The sequence below is a fragment of the Callorhinchus milii genome, unplaced genomic scaffold, assembly GCF_018977255.1.
Source record: "Callorhinchus milii isolate IMCB2004 unplaced genomic scaffold, IMCB_Cmil_1.0 Scaffold4, whole genome shotgun sequence".
Classification (NCBI taxonomy): domain Eukaryota; kingdom Metazoa; phylum Chordata; class Chondrichthyes; order Chimaeriformes; family Callorhinchidae; genus Callorhinchus; species Callorhinchus milii.
Genome location: NW_024704745.1, coordinates 13,900,280 through 13,920,856, shown reverse-complemented (window position 1 = coordinate 13,920,856; position 20,577 = coordinate 13,900,280). Strand labels below are relative to the sequence as shown.

The 20,577-nt window shown below is 45.2% G+C and overlaps 2 protein-coding genes across 4 annotated transcripts in view; both read left to right on the top strand.

The window, feature by feature from the left end:
• Positions 1 to 5,937: 5,937 nt before the first annotated feature.
• plcxd2 (phosphatidylinositol-specific phospholipase C, X domain containing 2) lies at positions 5,938 to 16,544 on the top strand. The gene is made up of 4 exons (XM_042334315.1): positions 5,938 to 6,071; positions 11,171 to 11,637; positions 13,435 to 13,676; positions 14,757 to 16,544. Exons 1-4 carry the CDS (start codon positions 5,966 to 5,968, stop codon positions 14,911 to 14,913), a joined length of 972 nt encoding a protein of 323 aa, XP_042190249.1. The 5' UTR covers positions 5,938 to 5,965; the 3' UTR covers positions 14,914 to 16,544.
• A 2,950-nt stretch (positions 16,545 to 19,494) lies between these two features.
• Positions 19,495 to 20,577, top strand: part of phldb2b (pleckstrin homology-like domain, family B, member 2b) — a 101,222-nt gene continuing 100,139 nt past the window's right edge. For all 3 annotated transcript variants that reach the window (XM_007908717.2, XM_007908714.2, XM_007908713.2), the window contains exon 1: positions 19,495 to 19,694. In XM_007908717.2, the coding sequence (XP_007906908.2) occupies positions 19,692 to 19,694 (3 nt within the window). In that variant the 5' untranslated portion in view covers positions 19,495 to 19,691. The remainder of the gene's footprint in view (positions 19,695 to 20,577) is intronic.

The window sequence follows — 20,577 nt, the reverse complement described above, 5'->3', positions numbered from 1 at the left end:
ACCAGCACATACACCATCACCACCAGCACATACACCATCATACACCAGCACACACCACCACCACCAGCACATACACCACCACCACCAGCACATACACCATCATACACCAGCACACACCACCACCACCAGCACATACACCATCATACACACCAGCACATACACCATCATACACCAGCACACACCACCACCACCAGCACATACACCATCATACACACCAGCACATACACCATCACCACCAGCACATACACCATCATACACCAGCACACACCACCACCACCAGCACATACACCACCACCACCAGCACATACACCAGCACACACCATACACCAGCACATACACCATCATACACCATCATACACCAGCACATACACCATCATACACCAGCGCATACACCATCATACACCATCATACACCAGCACACACACCATCATACACCATCATACACCAGCACACACCAGCACATACACCATCATACACCAGCACATACACCATCATACACCATCATACACCAGCACATACACCATCATACACCAGCACACACACCATCATACACCATCATACACCAGCACATACACCATCATGCACCAGCACACACACCATCATACAGCACCACCACCACTAGCACATACACCATCATACACCATCATACAGCACCACCAGCACATACACCCCATACACCATCATACACCCCATACACCATCATACACCAGCACACACCATACACCATCATACAGCACCACCAGCACATACACCATCATACAGCACCACCAGCACCACCCCATACAGCATCATACAGCATCCCCCACAGCACCACCAGCAGCACCAGCACCACCCCATACACCATCATACACCATCCCCCACAGCACCATCAGCAGCACCAGCACCACCCCATACACCATCATACAGCATCATACAGCATCCCCCACAGCACCACCAGCAGCACCCCATACACCATCATACAGCATGCCCCACAGCACCACCAGCACCAGCAGCACCACCCCACACACCATCATACACCCCATACACCATCCCCCACAGCATCACCAGCACACACCATACACCATCATACACCATCCCCCACAGCAGCACCACCATCATACACCATCATACACCAGCATACACCATCCCCCACAGCACCACCATCCCCCACAGCACACACCAGCGCCAACATACACCATACACCATCGCCCACAGCACCACCAGCACCAGCACCACCAGCACACACCCCATACACCATCATACACCATCCCCCACAGCAGCACCAGCACCACCAGCATAAACCATACACCAGCATACACCAGCATACACCATCCCCCACAGCACCACCATCATACGCCAGCATACACCATCCCCCACAGCACCACCATCATACACCAGCATACACCACCCCCCACAGCACCACCATCCCCACACCATCCCCCACAGCACACACCAGCACCAACATACACCACACACCACCATACACCATCCCCCACAGCACCACCAGCACCAGCACCACCAGCACACACCCCATACACCATCATACACCATCCCCCACAGCAGCACCAGCACCACCAGCATAAACCATACACCAGCATACACCAGCATACACCATCCCCCACAGCACCACCATCATACGCCAGCATACACCATCCCCCACAGCACCACCATCATACACCAGCATACACCACCCCCCACAGCACCACCATCCCCCACACCATCCCCCACAGCACACACCAGCACCAACATACACCACACACCACCATACACCATCCCCCACAGCACCACCAGCACCACCATACACCATCATACACCACCATACACCGGCACACACAGCACACACCATACACCCCATAGCACCATCATACACCATCCCCCACAGCACCACCATACACCATCCCCCACAGCATACACCACCATACACCATCATGCACCATCCCCCACCATACACCATCCCACCCCCCACAGCATCCACCAGCATACACCATCATACACCATCCCCCACCATACACCATCACCCACAGCATCCCCCACCATACACCAGCACACACACCATCCCCCACAGCATCCACCAGCACACACCCCATACACTAGCACACACCCCATACACCATCACCCAAAGCATCCACCAGCACATACACCATCCCCCACAGCATCCACCAGCACACACCCCATACACTAGCACACACCCCATACACCATCACCCAAAGCATCCACCAGCACATACACCATCCCCCACAGCATCCACCAGCACACACTCCATACACCATCATACACCATCCCCCACAGCATCCCCCACCATACACCACCGTACACCATCCCCCAAAGCATCCACCAGCACATACACCATCCCCCACAGCATCCACCAGCACACACTCCATACACCATCATACATCATCCCCCACAGCATCCCCCACCATACACCACCGTACACCATCCCCCAAAGCATCCACCACCACACACCATCCCCCACAGCATCCCCCACCATACACCAGCACATACACCATCCCCCACAGACAGATAGACAGACACAGGCAGAGAGACAAGGAAACACAGGCAGAGAGACAGACACACAGAGACAGAGACGCAACACATACAACAGAGAAGGAGGGAGACACGCACACACACAACACGGAGAGATATACACACCAGAGAGACAGAAACAGAGACACACACACAACACAGAGAGAATGAGAGACAGAGGCACACACATACAACAGAGAAAGACACGCACACACTCACATACGCAACAGAGGGAGAGAGTCACAGACTCACACAACACAGTCAGGCATACAACACAGAAAAAGAGATTTATATGGAAGTGGATTACCATATCTGCAGATGATGTAACCAAGTTGGTACAAACAATAATAATAATCCTTGCATTTGATATAGTCTTCGAGATATCTCAAACCCCTTCACAGAATAATAATAATAATAATCCTTGCATTGGATATAGCGCTTTTCACGTCGGGAGGACGTCCCAAAGCGCTTCACAGAACACACTGTAAAGTGAATTGACTGTATATTTGTGGGCGAACGCGGCAGCCAATTGCGCACAGCAGTGTCCCACGAACAGTCATGGAGTGAAGTGACCGTTTTTTTTGAAGGAATTATTACCCCCGGAAAAACAATCCACCAATCGACTAACAACCGGGTTCCTACTTATTGCTAGGTAAACAGGTGTGTGGAGTAAAGAAACTTGCCCAACATTTCGCCCAGCCAGGAATTAAACCCAGGTCTTTCGCTTGTGAGGCAAGTGCTCCAACCTGAAGTACAGGACTCCACATATAAGAAAGTCATATAAGAAAGTAGAATGAGGTGCACCCATAGGTTTCCATGGATAAGCAAAATGAAAAACCAATAGAGAGCAGTGAAAACATAGGGATGGGTAGGAATGGAACCGGGAGAGTGAAGTACTGCAGAGGTGCATTCTGAGAGGAGAGATGGATGGAATGATGAATGGTGTCAGAAGAGGCAGAGAAATCAAGGACAATAATAATCCTTACATTTGATACAGTGCCTTATCACATCATAGAGATGTTTCAAAGCACTTTACAATTAGATGCAGTGATTATATATTTGTAGATAAATGCTGCAGCAATTTGCAAATAGCTGCGATCCACAAACAGCTATCAAGTGAATGACCAATTTTATATGGGGAATTATTGGCCAAGACACAGAGAGAAACTCTTCAAATAGTGCCAATGGGATCTTTAACATCCATTTGCACAGGTCAATAGGACCTCAGGTTAACAACAAAATTACATTTGTAAAGCACTTTTCACATCGGGAGGACATCCCAAGGCGCTGAACAGTCAGAGTTTTGGACCCGAGCTGAGGGTCGGGATGGGGGAGGGTGGAGGGCTGGGCGGGAAGCAGGGAGATTGAAAGCACAGTTGAAGAGGGTCTTGAGATGGGTCTTGAAGGTGGAATGGGAGGGGGTGAGGTGGAGGGACTGCGGGATGGAGTTCCAGAGGGTGGGGGCAGAGTGGCAGAAGGTCCGCCCGCCAATAGCAGGGCAAACGAGACGGGGCCCTTGAAGCAGGCTGGAGCCCCCTGAGTGGAGGGAGCGAATGGGTAGGGGGTTAGGAGGTCGCAGAGGTAGGGGGGAGCAAGACCATGGGGAGCTTTGAAGATGAGGACCAGGATCTTGAACTGTATCCTGTGTGTGATGGGAAACCAGTGGAGTCGGGCGAGGATGGGGCGATAGGGTCACGAAGGATGGCAGGTCCTTCAACAATGCAATCATGAAGTGAATGACAAATTAATTTTGGAGGATCAATGGTCAAAATACTGGAAGAAAGTCCCTTCTCTTTTCAAATAGTGCGACGGGGTCTTTTAAGTGTTCACCTGCAGAACAGGCAGCTGGTACTTTGGTTTCATGTCTCAGCCAAAGCTTGGGACCTCCGACAATGTGGCGAAGCTCCTTGTGTTGCTGGACTGTCAGGTTTGCCTTGAAGTTTAACGCGGGACCCTTCAACCCACAACCTCTCAGGCTGTTGCGGTGCTAAGTCGGGACGTCCTCCCGAGGTGAAAGGCGCTCTATAAATGGAATCTTGTTGTTGTTGTTGTTGTTGTAACTGAGCCACTTTGAAAGGGAGCTATCACAATCGAGAATGCTTATTTCGTTGTGTGTGTGTGTGTGTTGTGTGTGTGTGTGTATGTTGTGTGTGTGTGTTGTGTGTGTGTTTTCTGTGTGTGTGTGTATGTGTTGTGTGTGTGTTTTGTGTGTGTGTGTATGTGTTGTGTGTGTGTTTTGTGTGTGTGTGTATGTTGTGTGTGTGTTTTCTGTGTGTGTGTGTGTATGTTGTGGGGTTTGTGTGCGCGCACATAATAACACGGGAGGCAGAAAATCTGCTTTGGGGAAGCATTTGGAAGCGCAGGACTCTCACCTAAAGGTGGCCATAAATACGGCTTAGCACTGCGGGGAGTGCGCAGGTCTGAATGTGCACACACCCCCCCCCCATACACACACCCCCCCACACACACACCCCCCCCACACCCCCCCCCACACACACACCCCCCCACACACACACCCCCCACACACACACCCACACACACACCCCCCCCCACACACACACCCCCCCCCACACACACCCCACACACACATACCCCCCCACATATACCCCCATACACCCCCCCCCATACACACACCCCCCCACACACACACCCCACACACATACCCCCCACACACACCCCACACCCCCCCCCCACCCCCACACACACACCCCACACACATACCCCCCCACACATACCCCTACCCCCCACACACCCCCCACACATACCCCCCCCCACACACACACATACACACAGACACCCCCCACACATACACACCCCCACATACACACCCCTCCCACACACACATACCCCCCCACACACACACCCCACACACACACCCCCACCCACACCCCCCCCACACACCCCCACCCACACACCCCCCACACACACACACACCCACACCCCCCCACACACATACACACCCCCACACACACACCCACACACACACACAGTTAAACTGCTCCCAGAGAGTCGCCACAGGCGGCTGCCACTTGGATGGGGAGCAACACCTGATGCGTAAAGCGTAAAGCTCATCACTTGTCGGGAGAGCTGACACCGCACCGCAGGGCTGCGGGAGTTGCGGGGGGGGAGGAGGTTTGCGGGGGGGGAGTGACGTGTCACTTGCTGCGGGTATTTCTGGTTGCTCTATCCTCCTCTTCTGGTGACCCACACGATGGCTCCAGACTTCCTGTACCGCCCGTCACAGCTGATCGGAAGGGAAAAAGGATCGGCCACGAACTGTGCAGCGATGCGCGGGGCCGCGGAGGGTCGGCTGTCTGCCACTCGGCGCTCTCCTCAGCTGCCACCGGGCTGGAGCGTGTGAAGCCCGGGCCGGGACCCGAGCCGTCTGCAGGCGCTGGGGGGGGGGGGGGGAGAGGGAGGGAGGGAGGTGGGGAGGGGGGGAGGGATAGACAGAGAATCCAAGATGAGGAGGAACATCGTGAGCAGCACCTTCTGTCCGCACGCCGACTGGATGGGGGATCTGCCCTGGTCTCTCAGCAGCCTCCCTCTGGCCAACCTGGCTGTCCCGGGTAAGCACTGTGCCTCTGGCCAACCTGTCTGGCTGTCCCGGGTAAGCGCTGTGCCTCTGGTAAACCTGTCTGTCTGTCCCGGGTAAGCGCTGTGCCTCTGGTAAACCTGTCTGTCTGTCCCGGGTAAGCGCTGTGCCTCTGGTAAACCTGTCTGTCTGTCCCGGGTAAGCGCCGTGCCTCTGGTAACCCCCCCCAGCCCGGGGCAGCCGCGGTTTGCACAGGTATCACCGGGTCTCTGTTACTTTGCTCTCAGGTCGCCCTCTCGGAGTGAGTAACTGCGGCTCTCAGTGTGTGGGGTGTGAGCAGTGACCCGTCTGTCAGTGACGGCACAAGTGCTCCCGTTGTTCTCTGTTGGTATCTCCTGCTCTCTGTGTCACTGTGTGTCTGTGTCTGTGTGTGTGTGTCTGACTGACTCAATCCCTCTCTGTAAATACAGTTTTCTGTGTGTCTGTTGGTATCTCCTGCTCTGTGTGTGTGTGTGTCTGTCTGTCTGACTCAATCCCTCTCTGTAAATACAGTTTTCTGTGTATCTGTTGGTATCTCCTGCTCTCTGTGTCACTGTGTGTGTGTGTGTGTGTGTGTCTGTCTGACTGACTGACTAACTCTGTCTGTCTGTCTGACTCAATCCCCCTCTGTAAATACAGTTTTCTGTGTATCTGTTGGTATCTCCTGCTCCCTGTGTCACTGTGTGTGTCTGTCTGACTGACTGTCTGTCTGACTGACTCAATCCCCCTCTGTAAATACAGTTTTCTGTCTGTCTGTTCCTGACGCTCTGTCGCTGTCTATGTCTTGAATGTCTTTCCTTTTTTCTGGCTATGTGCCTGTGCTATCTCTTCCTTTCTCATCAATGTGTATGTCTGAGTCTGACCTTCCTTTTCCCAAGTCTGCTTTTGCTGTGTCTCTCTCTCTTTCTCTCTCTCTCCCCCCTCCCCCTCTCTCTCTCTCTCTCTCTCGTCCCCCACTCCCTAATTAATCTTTGATTCTTTCCCCATCCTCTCCCTTCAATTCCAATCATTTCCCCCTCAAGGTCAGTAACAGGTGGAGATGCCTCCTGCTGAGTTAAACCAGCAATCGCATCTTGGAAATGGTGTTATCAAGCAGGATGTGTTGTTAATCTCTTGGGTGTGAGCACTCTTAAATGTCAAAATAAAGCATCGGAAATAATCGCAACAAATCTCATTCTGTGCATTTCGATTCATGCACTGTGTGTGGGTTGTCAGAGCTGAGCTATTCTTTTTTTTTCCACAGATGTCACGTTTTGTGGTTGTGAGGGTGGATTAGAGAAAATGAGATTGTCTAAATCCCGAATCACGTGGAGTAATTAAAACTCAATGGCAAAATGAACCAGTTTAATAAATATAGCACTGCACTTGCTGCTGTGAGAATATACCAGGCTGAGTTCACACAGTGCTGACCTGAATGTGGCTCAGTATTTGTCAGCCACTATCTCCTGTGACAAGGATTTTCAGGATCCTGCAAATTGACCTTCACTGGCCTGAGGTTTAGAATGTGATTAAGTTAAATTAGTATCAAAATAGCTGTTGAGCTATTTTCCTAAATCTGCTTTTAAAAAGCAACATCATGTGCCGACTGTATTCAGTTTCACATTTAAAATATAACTTGCAGTGTCTGAGGTGTCAGGAACACAGTGTTGTTTGAAAATTTCCTGTCATCTCTCGATTCTAATTCTAATACTATTATTATATTTCCATTGTAGTATTTTCTCTGCCTTACACTTATTTGCCGAAGGTCCCTTAAACAGTGTGTTCTGCACCTACAGTGACTTGGGATTAAAATTGCATTCTCCAATTCCTTGATGCATTGTTCTGATAAAATATTAAATAGGCATTATATCCCAGGTTCAGAAGAGCTTTGCTGGAACAGTATCACCTGTTACTGAAAAAGAATGTGGATCCATTTCATATAGATGACTGGTTCTCATAGGGAAAGTATACAGAATACAAAAAGAAATCTGAGTATTAGAATTAAAATGTTCCTCTCCACTATGTTTTTCAAACTCACAATATTTTTACCCTGGTTATTTTTTGTTTTTGTTTGTTTTGCTTTATTGTTACTATTGTTGCATACATAAGGTTATTTTCTTACCATAGCATAATTTTTTGCCATCACACATATATACAATTTTTTTTTACCATCTTCCGTGTCTGCATTTCTGATACTGTATAACCAGTCTTATCCCTGTGCTATAAATAGAACATTGACTGACATTGAGGCTGGTAGCTCTGGATGTGCAACAGATCTTAAATTTAGTAGTATATTTTCTTTATCCAATCAACTCTGAACTGTTCAGTGGTGAAAGCTTTATACGATGGGGAGGGCGAAAGACGACCAAAGATGCCAAATTGATCGCCAGGCTCATCGTCCTCCGCGTTATCAACAACAAAAACTGACATTTGTACAGCACCTTTCATGTTGGGAGGACATCCCAAGACCCTGGACAGTCAGGATTTGTTCCAGAGCTGGGGGCTGGGAACGGGAGGGGTGGAGGGCAAGGAGGGTAGGGGTAAAAGAGTGAGACCGAAGGCATGGTCGAAGAGGAGTGACTTGAGATGGGCCTTGAAGGAGGCAAGGGACACGGCGAGGTGAAGGAACTGTGGGATGAAGTTCCAAAGAGTGGGGAGAGAGGCTGAAGACCTGGCCGCTGATGGTGGGCTGGGCTGGGTGGGGGGACGTGGAGGGGGTGAATCCTCCTGAGCAGAGGAAGCAGACAGATCTTTATGGAGTTAGAGGTAGGGAAGAGCAAGGCAGTGGAGGGCTTTGAAGGCAAGGTTGAGGATTTTGAACTATATCCTCTGGAGGATGGGGAGCCCTTGGAGAGCCAAGTGAAAATGGGGGTGATAGGTTCACGGAGTCTCAAGCGGGAAAGGATACAAGCTGCAGAGTTCTGAATAACCTGCATCTTGTGGATGGAAAAGCTGGGAAGGTCGACAAGCAGGGAGTCAGAGTAGTCAAGCCTGGATGTGATGAATGCGTGGATGAGGGTCTCGGTGGTCCGAGGGGCAGGGAGTGGCAGAGCCGGGTAATGTTGTTGAGGTGGGGGGAAGGCAGAATGGGTCATGGGACGGATGTAGGATATTAAGGACAGGGCGGGGTGTCAATGAGATGTTGCTTACTGTCTGGTTGAGAAGGGTAGGGAGGAGAGGAACATCCTCATCTTTGACCTGGTTGGCAGCATCTTTGAAGAATCCATCTTCACCATCCACCACAGTGGCAGAAGCCTTTTACATTTGGAGGGGGTGGGGGCGAGTGTAAAAATACTTCTCCCCCTTCAACATTTGCTTGCCTCCCTGGCGCTGCTGGCAGTGGTTCAGTGTGCATATTATGTGAAAAGTCACCTTTTTAAACATATATGCTGTACTTTGCACACTCACTCCATCTGGTGGCAGTTTTTATACAGAGCAATTTCACTTTAAATTTCAGTTTGGATGGGTTTCTGCATGTGTCAGACACGCAGTTGACCAAACAAAAAAGCAACACAACGCCAATGTAATAAGAGTTTTTAAATTTAACATCTTGTTTTGTTTCTTAAATCGCTAAACTGTACAATTTTTTTATGAAGATAAGCAAGTTAACTGATCTCCCAGGAATTTACTGATCTCAGAAAGAACAGCAGATGAAGCCACAATTACCCCCTGCATTAGGGAGGTGAAAATAATAATCCTGGCATTTGACTTAGCTCATTATCGAGATGTCTTAAAGCCCTTCACAGGAATTACTGTAAAATGTAGTGACTGTGTATTTGTAGGCGAACAATGGTTTCCAGTTCTAATCACTGAGAATAAGATCCTTGTTGCAAGGTGCACATGTGCATATATTGAGGGATGAACAATAGTGGGTTGAACTGTGATGTTGCTAAGAGTCGAATAGACTACCTCCATTGACCTTGAATACTCTCTTGTAAATTATGGGGAGGTAGTGCCTCGAAGGTGACTGTGAAAGAGAATGGCAATAGAAGGAAAAGGGTATCAAATACTATTGAGAGGGAAGGAGAAAGAAGAGGGGAAAGAAAGTAATACAACAATTGACAGAACAAAGGAGATTTCAAAAAAAGTAAAATACATAAATAATTATAGCTTACATTCAATAATTATAGATTACATTGCGCCTTTCATGCTGGGACGTCATTCCAACCACTTCACAGGAATTTTAATGTAAAATGGTGTGACTGTATATTTTGTGGGTGAAATAAAATATAAATGATAAATTTTCGGTAACAAGGGATTTAATTTTGTGAGATTGGTGCTTTCTCCTGTCGCTTGAGTTATAGATTAATGAAATGTAGTGACAAATTGAAGTGATTTTTTTTAACACGTGTATATATAGTTCCAGCCAAACTGTGTTACTGCTTTAATGAGTACTATTTCAATCTCCATATGTTTGTAAATAAATATAAATTGTTATTGTAAGTTAGGCCATTAACTGCTGGCTTTATAAAATTCTAGACCTAGAGGAACCTAGAGGTTGGGTCTGTTCTTGTCTTTGTCCTTGCAGCTTTTCCCCATCGTGGACCTTCTCTAGTTACGCTGCCCGGTTTCTGGTATATCAATGCTCATTTGTTTTATCTTGATTAACTGCTTTCTTTAAAAAGATTCTGGTCTCAGAATGGAGGCTGTCCCTCTATTTTTTGGGGCGTTTGATACTTTTATATGTTGCATTTCAAAAAATAAAATATAAACAGTTTTGGGAGAAAAAATATATGCATCAACATCTCAAAGCACAGTCATCATACTTGCACAGAGCTGAAGGCAATTTTTTAAAAAATGTTTGGAACAGGAAGAATCCCAACCTTGCCCAAAACTTCAATATTCTATAAGTTTGACATATAGTATACACACACATATACACACACAATCTGGAATCTCTTGTCTGTGGACAAACCTTCAGCTACTACACTGCTAATCTCTGTGTCACCCCTTATCTATCTGTCTTAAAATCCTCTTTGACTGCGTGACTATGGTCACCTCCTTCTACCCTTCCTGGGTGTCCACGTCTGACCTTGTCTTTGTGTGAAGTGCTCTGAGACATGATTGTTTGTGAAGGGCTCAATGTAAATGAAAGTTGTTTCTGTTGTTTTCCAGGATCTCACGATTCTTTCAGCTTCTGGGTGGATGAAAAGTCTCCAGTGGGACCAGATCAATCAGTTGTGGTGAAACGTTTGGCGGAGATTTTCCGGTCTCTGTTCAAAAAAAACATGAAGAAATGGTCCATGACACAAAGCCTGACATTCAGAGAACAGCTTGAAGCTGGCATACGTTATTTTGATCTTCGTGTTTCCACAAAACCCGGAGACGAGGACAATGAGCTCTATTTTATACACGGTTTGTTTGGTATTAAAGTCCGTGAGGGATTGAAGCAAATTAACTACTTCCTCAAAAACCACCCTAAGGAGGTGATCTTTTTAGATTTCAATCACCATTATGCTATGGAGGACTCGCATCACAAAGACCTTGTTCAAATGCTTAAAGATGTTTTTGGAACCAAACTTTCCAGAGCCAAATTGGTAGAGGAAGTGACACTGCAATATCTATGGGAGCAAAAATGCCAGGTTAATTCCTTGTATTTCAATAAAATACTGTAACTGCAATTGAAAGGATGCTTGAGAAGATGTTGGTCAGACAATGCAAAGTTAAAATGTTACCTGTTAATAATTGGACAAAAGTGTTAGTGAGTTTCCCTCTTCTTGTTAAAGTTTATAAAAATGTAAATCTGTGGATTCAAACCGAGAGGGAAATACGAATCGAATTGTTTGTAAAAAGGTATTTAATTTTGTGCACTCTAAGACGCTGCCACGCATAAAAGGGAGATATATAAATGCAAGTTATTGTAATTTCTACCCAAGGTTTGCTTTTGCTGGCCGTGCAGGATCCTCTGTTTTGATGACAGCTTGATATTTTCCTAAACGTGGAGTCCTGTAGCTCAGTGGTTAGAGCACTCGCTTTGCAAGCGAGAGACCTGAGTTCAATTCCAGGCAGAGGGCGAAACCTTGGGCAAGTTTCCTTACTCCACACGCCTAATAATAATCCCTCCAAAAAAATAAAACAATAATAAATTGGTCATTTTCAATCTACGACTGTTTGTGGGACATTGCTGTGCGCAATTGGCTGCCGCATTCGCCCACAAATATACAGTCAATTCACTTTACAGTGTGTTCTGTGAAGCGCTTTGGGACGTCCTCCCGACGTGAAAAGCGCTATATCAAATGCAAGGATTATTATTATTATTATTAAACATTGGTTGATGCCCCCTCTGTAACCAGTCATTAGCAGGTGTTAGAGCGTGGCCAAGGGAATTTCCTTTTTAATTTCTCTGCTTGCTTGCCATCAGAAAACATTTTGTCTCCTTCAATATCATTCATAAAGAACCAGATGTATGTAATTAGAATAATTCTTGCATTTGACGAAGCGCCTTATTACGTCATCGAGATGTCTCAAACGCTTTACAGAATATACTATAAAGTGAATTGACTGTGTATTTTGTAGGCAAAATTCCGATAGATTGACCATAATAGCCAGATTTGACAGGGATCTCCATTGGAAAGAATTGAACTCTGCACCTTGTATTTTAAAGATGAGACGATATAAGATTTCAAAATGTATTTTTATAGTAAAAGTTATATTAATGAAACATGAAACCCTCAACCACACCCCCCCCCCCCAAAAAAAATCAGCTTGTTCACTGTTCCTAAAATGTCAAGGTTCTAACTGTCTCGTTGAGGAGGTGAAAAGAATGGAATGATACATTAGTCGTGGTTCCTGGGGTTAATGGTAGGAACAGCCATCGTTCTGTTCATGGATTCAAAGTTATTTGTATTTTTTTAAAATGTAAAAAATTACTTTAGTTATAGCACTTTTGTAGAAGGCTCCACAACTTATTATAACCAAAGGTATCCTTAGACTGATGTATCCCACTAAATACCCCTGGAAAACATTTCTGAATGCCCTAGAAAACGCACCTCACTAGATCCCTCTGGAAAATGCACATTGCCACTGACCATTCCTGCATTTCCTGAACCTCAGCTTCCCCCTCATCAATGAATAACTCTGGCAACTCAATTCCATGGTATTCCCCAAATCTGCCCACCTAAAATCCTCAAAGGTTGGTGCAATTCAATTAATTAACTAACAAGGCAACTTACAAATTATTGCTCAGTGGTAGTCCCCTCACCTCTTGAGTGTCTAATGGGACTCAGTGCAGTGTCTAATTTACTACAGTGCAGTAATTGCATGTATATATTTAATGCGAATACCATCTGAAAAAATGACTGAGTAGAAGCATAGAGCCAAACAAAAAAAAATATTTTTAAGTATTCATCTAAGTAACTTGTTTTGTTTTCTTTGCATAGGTTCTTGTCTTTTACCACCATCCCATAGCACATGAGTTTCCCTTTCTTTGGCCAGGACATAAAATGCCAGCCCCATGGGCAAACACAACAGACGCACAGAAACTGGTGCAGTTCCTAGAGACGACATTGGGTGAGCGTGCAAAACGTGGCACGTTTCATGTCTCACAAGCTATTCTAACGCCACAAATCAGAACTGTGATGCAGGGATGGATCGTTGGTCTAAGGGACTCGCTGGTTACAAGGTAGGATTTATTATGGTTCAAGTATAAGTGTTGTCTATTATTATTACTTCAATTTAAAAAAAAAAGGTCAGGATGTTTCTTACACGTAACATACTTCCATAATCTTATAGACTTTGGTTGGCTTATATTGCAAAGCCTCCTCTTGAAATTCAATTAATTAAAAGCAATTTAGGGAATTATATTTTAATAGACACTGCAAGTAGATTTTTGAGCCTGGTTATGTTATTAGTCATCCCATGTCTATGGGATATGCACATGGGTTATGAACAATTGTCCCATAGCATAGTGGTTAGAGCACTTGCCTCACAAACGAGAGGACCTGCGTTTGATTCCCAGGCAGGGCAAATTTCCTTACTCCACACTCCTCTATTGACCTAGCAGTCAGTGGGAACCTGGTTGTTAGTCGACTGGCACATGCTTTTTCGGGGGTAATAATTACTTACAAAAAAAATAATCTGGTTACTCAATCCACGACTGTTTGTGGGACACTGCTGTGTGCAATTGGCTGCCGCGTTTCGCCCACAAAATATACAGTCAATTCACTTTGCAGTATATTCTGTGAAGCGCTTTGAGACGCCTAAAAGATGCAATCAGGCGATATATCAAATGCAAGGACTGTTATTAATATTGAGCTGATTTTTCAAGTTCTAGCTATAGTTTGTCAGCTGAGTGGTAGCACTCCCACCTCCGAATTAGAAGATTGTGGGTTTAAATTGTGGATTCAAGTTGTGGGAGTTGAACTCGCATAGTTTAAGCCGACACTCCGATGCAGTGCTAGGGGGTGTGTTGCAAACTCAATACCTGCCAACACGCAGCCACTACACAATTGCATTAAAAATCCTGTGAAGCTCTTTGAGATGTTTCAACAATGTGCAAAGGTTATTTTTTTATACGATTGTTTTTCTTAATTCCTGGCTCAACCACTAGGTGGGCATATTTCACAGTGACACAAAAATGTACATTCTTTGCTGTGGGAAAAACAATTTTAACTGCATTCAAGTGTCAGCAAGTTTTTACGTACATTCTACTCTGAATGATTTGTAACCTTCACATGATCTGATGCTGTTTTCTCTTTCATAGAAATCTTCCAATAATAATGAATTGGGTGAAGTCTCAGAAACCTGGTGTAAACGGTGTCAATATCATCACATCAGACTTTGTGGAACTTGTCGATTTTGCTACAACTGTGATCAAGTTAAACAACTCACTTCTGCAAGATAGGACCAAACATCAGTAAGGTTGAAGAGCAGTATTCTTCTTTTGCCTTCAACTCAAAAGTATGCATGGAATCGATTAAAGTGACAACAATGACAATTATCGTTTTTTTTCAAAGGTGTTTGGGGAAATTTGCAGTATTTTTAAATCAATGTATTTATAATATTAGTTTCTTCACCAAAGTTTTTTTTAAAGAAAGAAACAACACTTAATCTTTCTTTATAAGGTTGTATCACCAGATGTGTATTTGAACAAATTGTACATTTTAAAATTAAATTTTTTTTAAACATCTTATTTGATAATTAAGCAGGAAGAATTGATTAGTCTGAATATCTTGGATACCTTTATCATTATTATCATTTTTAAAAAGATCAAATCGAATACAGAAGTAATGAAATGTGTTACTGCAAATTAACTTTGGAATTAGGTCAGATTAAAATCTTTTTTCCAAAACGGTGTATTACCCAATCCATCTATACTGTCTCACAAAGTACCTTATAACCTCTAATAGAAGATTGAAATAAATTATTTTCACAATGTTAGTTTGTACTGTATGATTTGCAGATAACTGAGGATTTATTTTTCCATTAAGAAAACAATTAATATCATTATAACCAATTCAAACACTTAACAAGCAATGGCCCTTTATGGTCAGTGAAATAATTTCTAAATAATAAGCTTTTATTAAAAAAAATTGTATTTGGGGCTTCTTTACGATCAAATTTCCACTCTTTTCTTCTACCTATTATTTTCTTGGGTCATGCAGAGTGTAAAGTTACAATCAAAGCAATTGGAAATATTGTAGCAACAAGAAAATGGTAACACAATTTAATTCTTGCATTGAAAGAAGAAAATATCCCTCAGTGTTACATGCACATATAAACTTTAGGAAAATATTAGTAAACAATCTCAGTGTCAACTGCTGCAAAAGTACTAAAATTCAAGAGATTGGTAAATTAATCTATTATGCATCTACTGTTTGTACCATAGCAATGTGTAGTTGTAATATGTTGCATAGTATTTTCTGGTAGAATATTTACATGTACAACAGGGGCTTATAAAATTATCAAACAAATGGAATGTTTATGCTGGTATAGATTGTATTCATGGACATCTGTTATTACTGCAGTTTCCCAAGTAGTATTGAAAATGTTGAAAACGTGAATTGACAAAAAATAATTACTTTAAATGTTCAATACCTTTTATTGAGGTATTTAGTGAGCCGCCCAAACTAATACATTATGAAAGCCCCACTGAGAGACTGAATGTTTGCAGGTTTTGAAGTTCTGCATGTAGTTGGATTCTCAATAGATGTGGCTATTTACTCATCTTTATTGCTGACTCTTAAAATGAAGCAATATACAGAATCACAAAGCACTTCAGATTTCAGTGAGTGCTCAGGTTAACCTTCAAAATTGTTGTAAGTAGTTGCTACCTCACTGTGAAACATTCAAATCTACAGTGCAATAATTGTGCCTCTGTTGTGAACATATAATGGACCAATTATTGTTTGTATGACTTCCAATGGAATCTGAACAAAGTTCAATCACGTTTCTTTTTACTTATTTTTATGTTTTTTGTCAGTACAGTACAATCCTCATTTTGTGTGTAAAGCCCTACCCCCCTCCAAAATCTTAAAAAGATCATTTATTTGCATTTACCTTCTCGTTGTTATTTCTTGTGTTCCTTTCAATTAGCCTTTTTAAAAGTTAACAAAGATAATTCACAAGAATGACATACAGTTGAATACTTGACATTTAATGTCAAGTGGAGTCCTGTAGCTCAGTGGTTAGAGCACTCGCTTTGCAAGTGAGAGATCTGAGTTCAATTCCAGGCAGAGGGCGAGACCTTGGGCAAGTTTCCTTACTCCACACGGAGCCTAATAATAATCCCTCCAAAACCAAAAACAATAATAAATTGGTCATTTTCAATCCACGACTGTTTGTGGGACATTGCTGTGTGCAATTGGCTGCTACGTTCGCCCACAAATATACAGTCAATTCACTTTACAGTGTGTTCTGTGAAGCGCTTTGGGACTTCCTCCCGACGTGAAAAGCGCTACATCAAATGCAAGGATTATTATTATTATTAATGTGTTTTGGAGGCATTTGAAAGTAAGGAAGGGATCCTGAATTTCATCCACAAGGAGATGGGGAGCCAGTGGAGCTGAATGATTGGGGCAATGGGTATGCTGAGTTTGAGGTGGGAGAGATTATGGGTTGTTGAGTTACTGAACAAGAACTGGAGTTCATTGAGGATGTGGTTAGAGAGAATGGTGAAGAGACTGTTGTTAGAATCTAGCCTCAACCTGACAAAAGTTTAGATGAGTGATTTGGTTGCAGGGGTAGTAAATTAGAAAGTGAGAAAAGACAGAAGGAGGTCTTGGTCAAGGTACAGATGTAGGATAAAGCTGGGGCCAAACAAAGTTCCTAGGTTATGTACTTCAGTCAGGTAGAGTGAGAGCTACGGAGAGTGATTGAGTCAGAGTGAGAGACAAGAAGGCACTGTCAAGAGCTGAATAAAATGACTTCAGTTTTGTTGGAAGTCCATATGAAAGGAAATTAAGGTTCATCGATTAACTCACAGGCAGTCAGTTAGAATGACAGTCGTTGTGGAAACGAAGGTTGAAACAGAGAAGTAGAATTGGGTATTATTGGCGTACATGTGGAACAGAATACATGTGGAAATTGATCTTAAATATAATGAAAAGAATTTCTGAATTATGTCATTAATAACCAATCTTTTTCATTGCTTGTTAATTATAATTATGTTCACCCATACTTCCCTCTACACCTAGCACATGAACGCATTGTGGAGTCTTAGTGGTTAGAGCACTCACCTCGCAAGCAAGAGGACCTGGATTCGATTCCTGGGCAGGGCGAAATGTTGAACAAGTTTCCTTTCTCCATGTACCTCTGTTTACCTGTTTTTAATCCCTTCAAAAAAATAATATGGTCACTCAATCCATGACAGTTTGTGGGACATTACTGTGCGCAATTGACTGCTGCATTTCGCCCACAAAATATACAGTCAATTCACTTTAGAGCATATTCTGTGAAGTGCTTTGAGACACCTTGAAAGTGTGATAGGGCACCATATCAAATGCAACGATTATAATAAAACCCAGATTCAAGAGGAAGCTAGATTTTTTTTTCTATGGTGAATAGCATTGGGGGTTATGTGAGATTGAGAGAAAGGGGTGATTTTAAAATGACACTGGCAAGATAGGCCATAATAGGTCTTAACAAATCACAAAACGGTTTGGGTGAAGAAGATCATTTGGCGCATTTGCTATCGTTTCCCAGACCCATCCGACTGTCCTCCTGTATCAGCACCAAGATGTTTCTTAAATTAATCCAACGTCTGTCATGAAGGCCTATTTTATCTAATTGTTGCTTATAATGTTATTTGTCTAACACTGGGGATCATCCTCGTTGCTCTCCTCTGTACTGCCCATAAGCTGGACATCTCACAGTGACTAAATCTGTACAACGCACTCCAGGGATCTAAACTCAACTGATTTGTCAGTGTCGCCCAGCATCCTGTTTGCCTTCTTTCTTGCTGCCTCAGTGCTTTCACACGGTGAGCGATCACTGATGAGTCAACTAACTCTCCGGCCCTACACAGTCCTGATTTTAACTCTGAGCATCTGCTCGTGAGTTAGACCTCGAACTCTGAAATCATCATTGTTGCTGTTCCGAACCCTTTAGTGCCCCCCCACCCCCCCCCCCACCCCCGCCACAAAGTCCTTTGAATGCAGAGGTGACCAACACGGTACACATTGTTCCACCTTTGCAATAATCCTTGCATTTGATAAACGCGCCTCATCACGTCGTCGAGTCGTCTCGAGGCGCTTCACAGAATATACCGTAAAGCGAATTGACTGTATATTTTCTAAAGATATCAGTTATGTATAGGCTCCCCCCCCCCCCCCACCCCCACCACCCACACACACACACAGTCAAATGAATTGCCTTATCCGCTCAGTGAAGTTAATATTTATTTGCATTGGCATTGCCAGAGGGATAAGGGTGAGAATGCTGTGGCGGCCACTGTGTAACCCGGACCCCAACAAGGCTGGAGGGCTGGTGAGGGGCAGAGAGTGAGGGGCCAGGCCAGGGGGGGGGGGGGGGGGGGGCTGCCTGTCCTGGTCCTGTGTGTGTGTGTGCACACGGGGGCTGATCCCTCCCCGCCTCCTTCCAGCGCTACGTGGCCGGAGCCCGAGCCGCCAGGCAGGGGAAGGGAGGAGGGGAGACTGACAAACAGGGGCTGTCTGTCCTGTCTGTCTGTCTGTCTGGGTGGGTGGGTGTCTGGCTGACACCAAGGCGGAGCCGCTGGCTGGTGCTGGGGGTGCTGCTGCTGCTGCTGGAGCTGCTGGTGCTGGGGGGGCTGCTGCTGCTGGAGCTGCTGGGGCTGGAGCTGTGGGGCTGGTGCTGGAGCTGTGGGGCTGCTGCTGCTGCTGCTGGAGGAGCTGCTGGTGCTGGGGGGGGCTGCTGGAGCTGTGGGGCTGGAGCTGTGGGGCTGCTGCTGGAGGAGCTGCTGGTGCTGGGGGGGCTGCTGCTGCTGGAGCTGGAGCTGTGGGGCTGCTGCTGGAGGAGCTGCTGGTGCTGTGGGGCTGCTGCTGGTGCTGGAGCGCACGGTCGGAGGAGTCAGGTTGTAAAACTCCTGCGGAATTTTAATTGAGTGCAGACCCCTGGGCTGGGGATCAGGTCTGAGGCCACTTTATTCCGAAGGTGGGGTTTGTGCGAGGCATCGAAAGGCTGTGCAGGATTCCTCAAAACCCTGGACTGGCCAACCAGAATGGTAAGTATTTGAAGTTGTGTGGGTTTTGGAGTGTTTTTTTTTGGGGGGGGGATTCAGAGTGTCAACCAGATCACAGGGTAGAGCCAGGCTTTTTTTTGCCCCCTCTAGTAAATAAATGCAAGTAAATAAATGTCTGGGTGTCTTCTCGAGGAGGACCTGATGACGATAACCCGTTGCATTTCTTTCATTCCATGGCTAAGGTTTTTAAGCCGACCGGTGGGTGCTCCAATCCCCCACCGCAGGCGCAAACATTGCGTTTAGAAGACACTGAGCAGAAAGTGAAACTCTGGAGAGATGTGGGAAGGAGTGTGTAGTGACCGTGACTTAAGTTTCTCCCCAGATTTGGGGTGCTGTCGCGGAGATTGGGTGACAGAAATTCCACATGGGTCTAGGTTTCTTTGATTTCCATGGCATTTCATTCAGAGTGCCCCGAATCTGACAAGTTCTTGAAGACGCCGCCTTTAATTTTGAAGCCAGTTTTCTCTTAGGTTCTTTTGAGAGCCGCGCAAAAACGACTTGAAAGTTAAGAGTAAATTCTACCAGGTTGCCAAATTCTGCAGGCTTTTAAACTCTACCTAAATAGAGTAAAACTAAAAGAACAATTTGCGTGGATATAGAACAATAGTGATGCGTGCATTTGATACAGAGTCTTATCACGTCGTCGAGACGTCTCAAAACGCTTCGCAAGATTTTACAATGCAGTTTACATTTATACCTTTCATGTCGGGAGGAAGCCTCGAAGTGCTTGACTCTGCTGGCTGAGCACTTTCACTAAAAAATTGTTTTGACGGTGTATTTGTGGGTGAACGTAGCAACCAGTTTGCACACGTATAGTGCCAGGTGTCAGGATGTCTCGAAGTGCAGTTGGAATTTCTTCCCATTA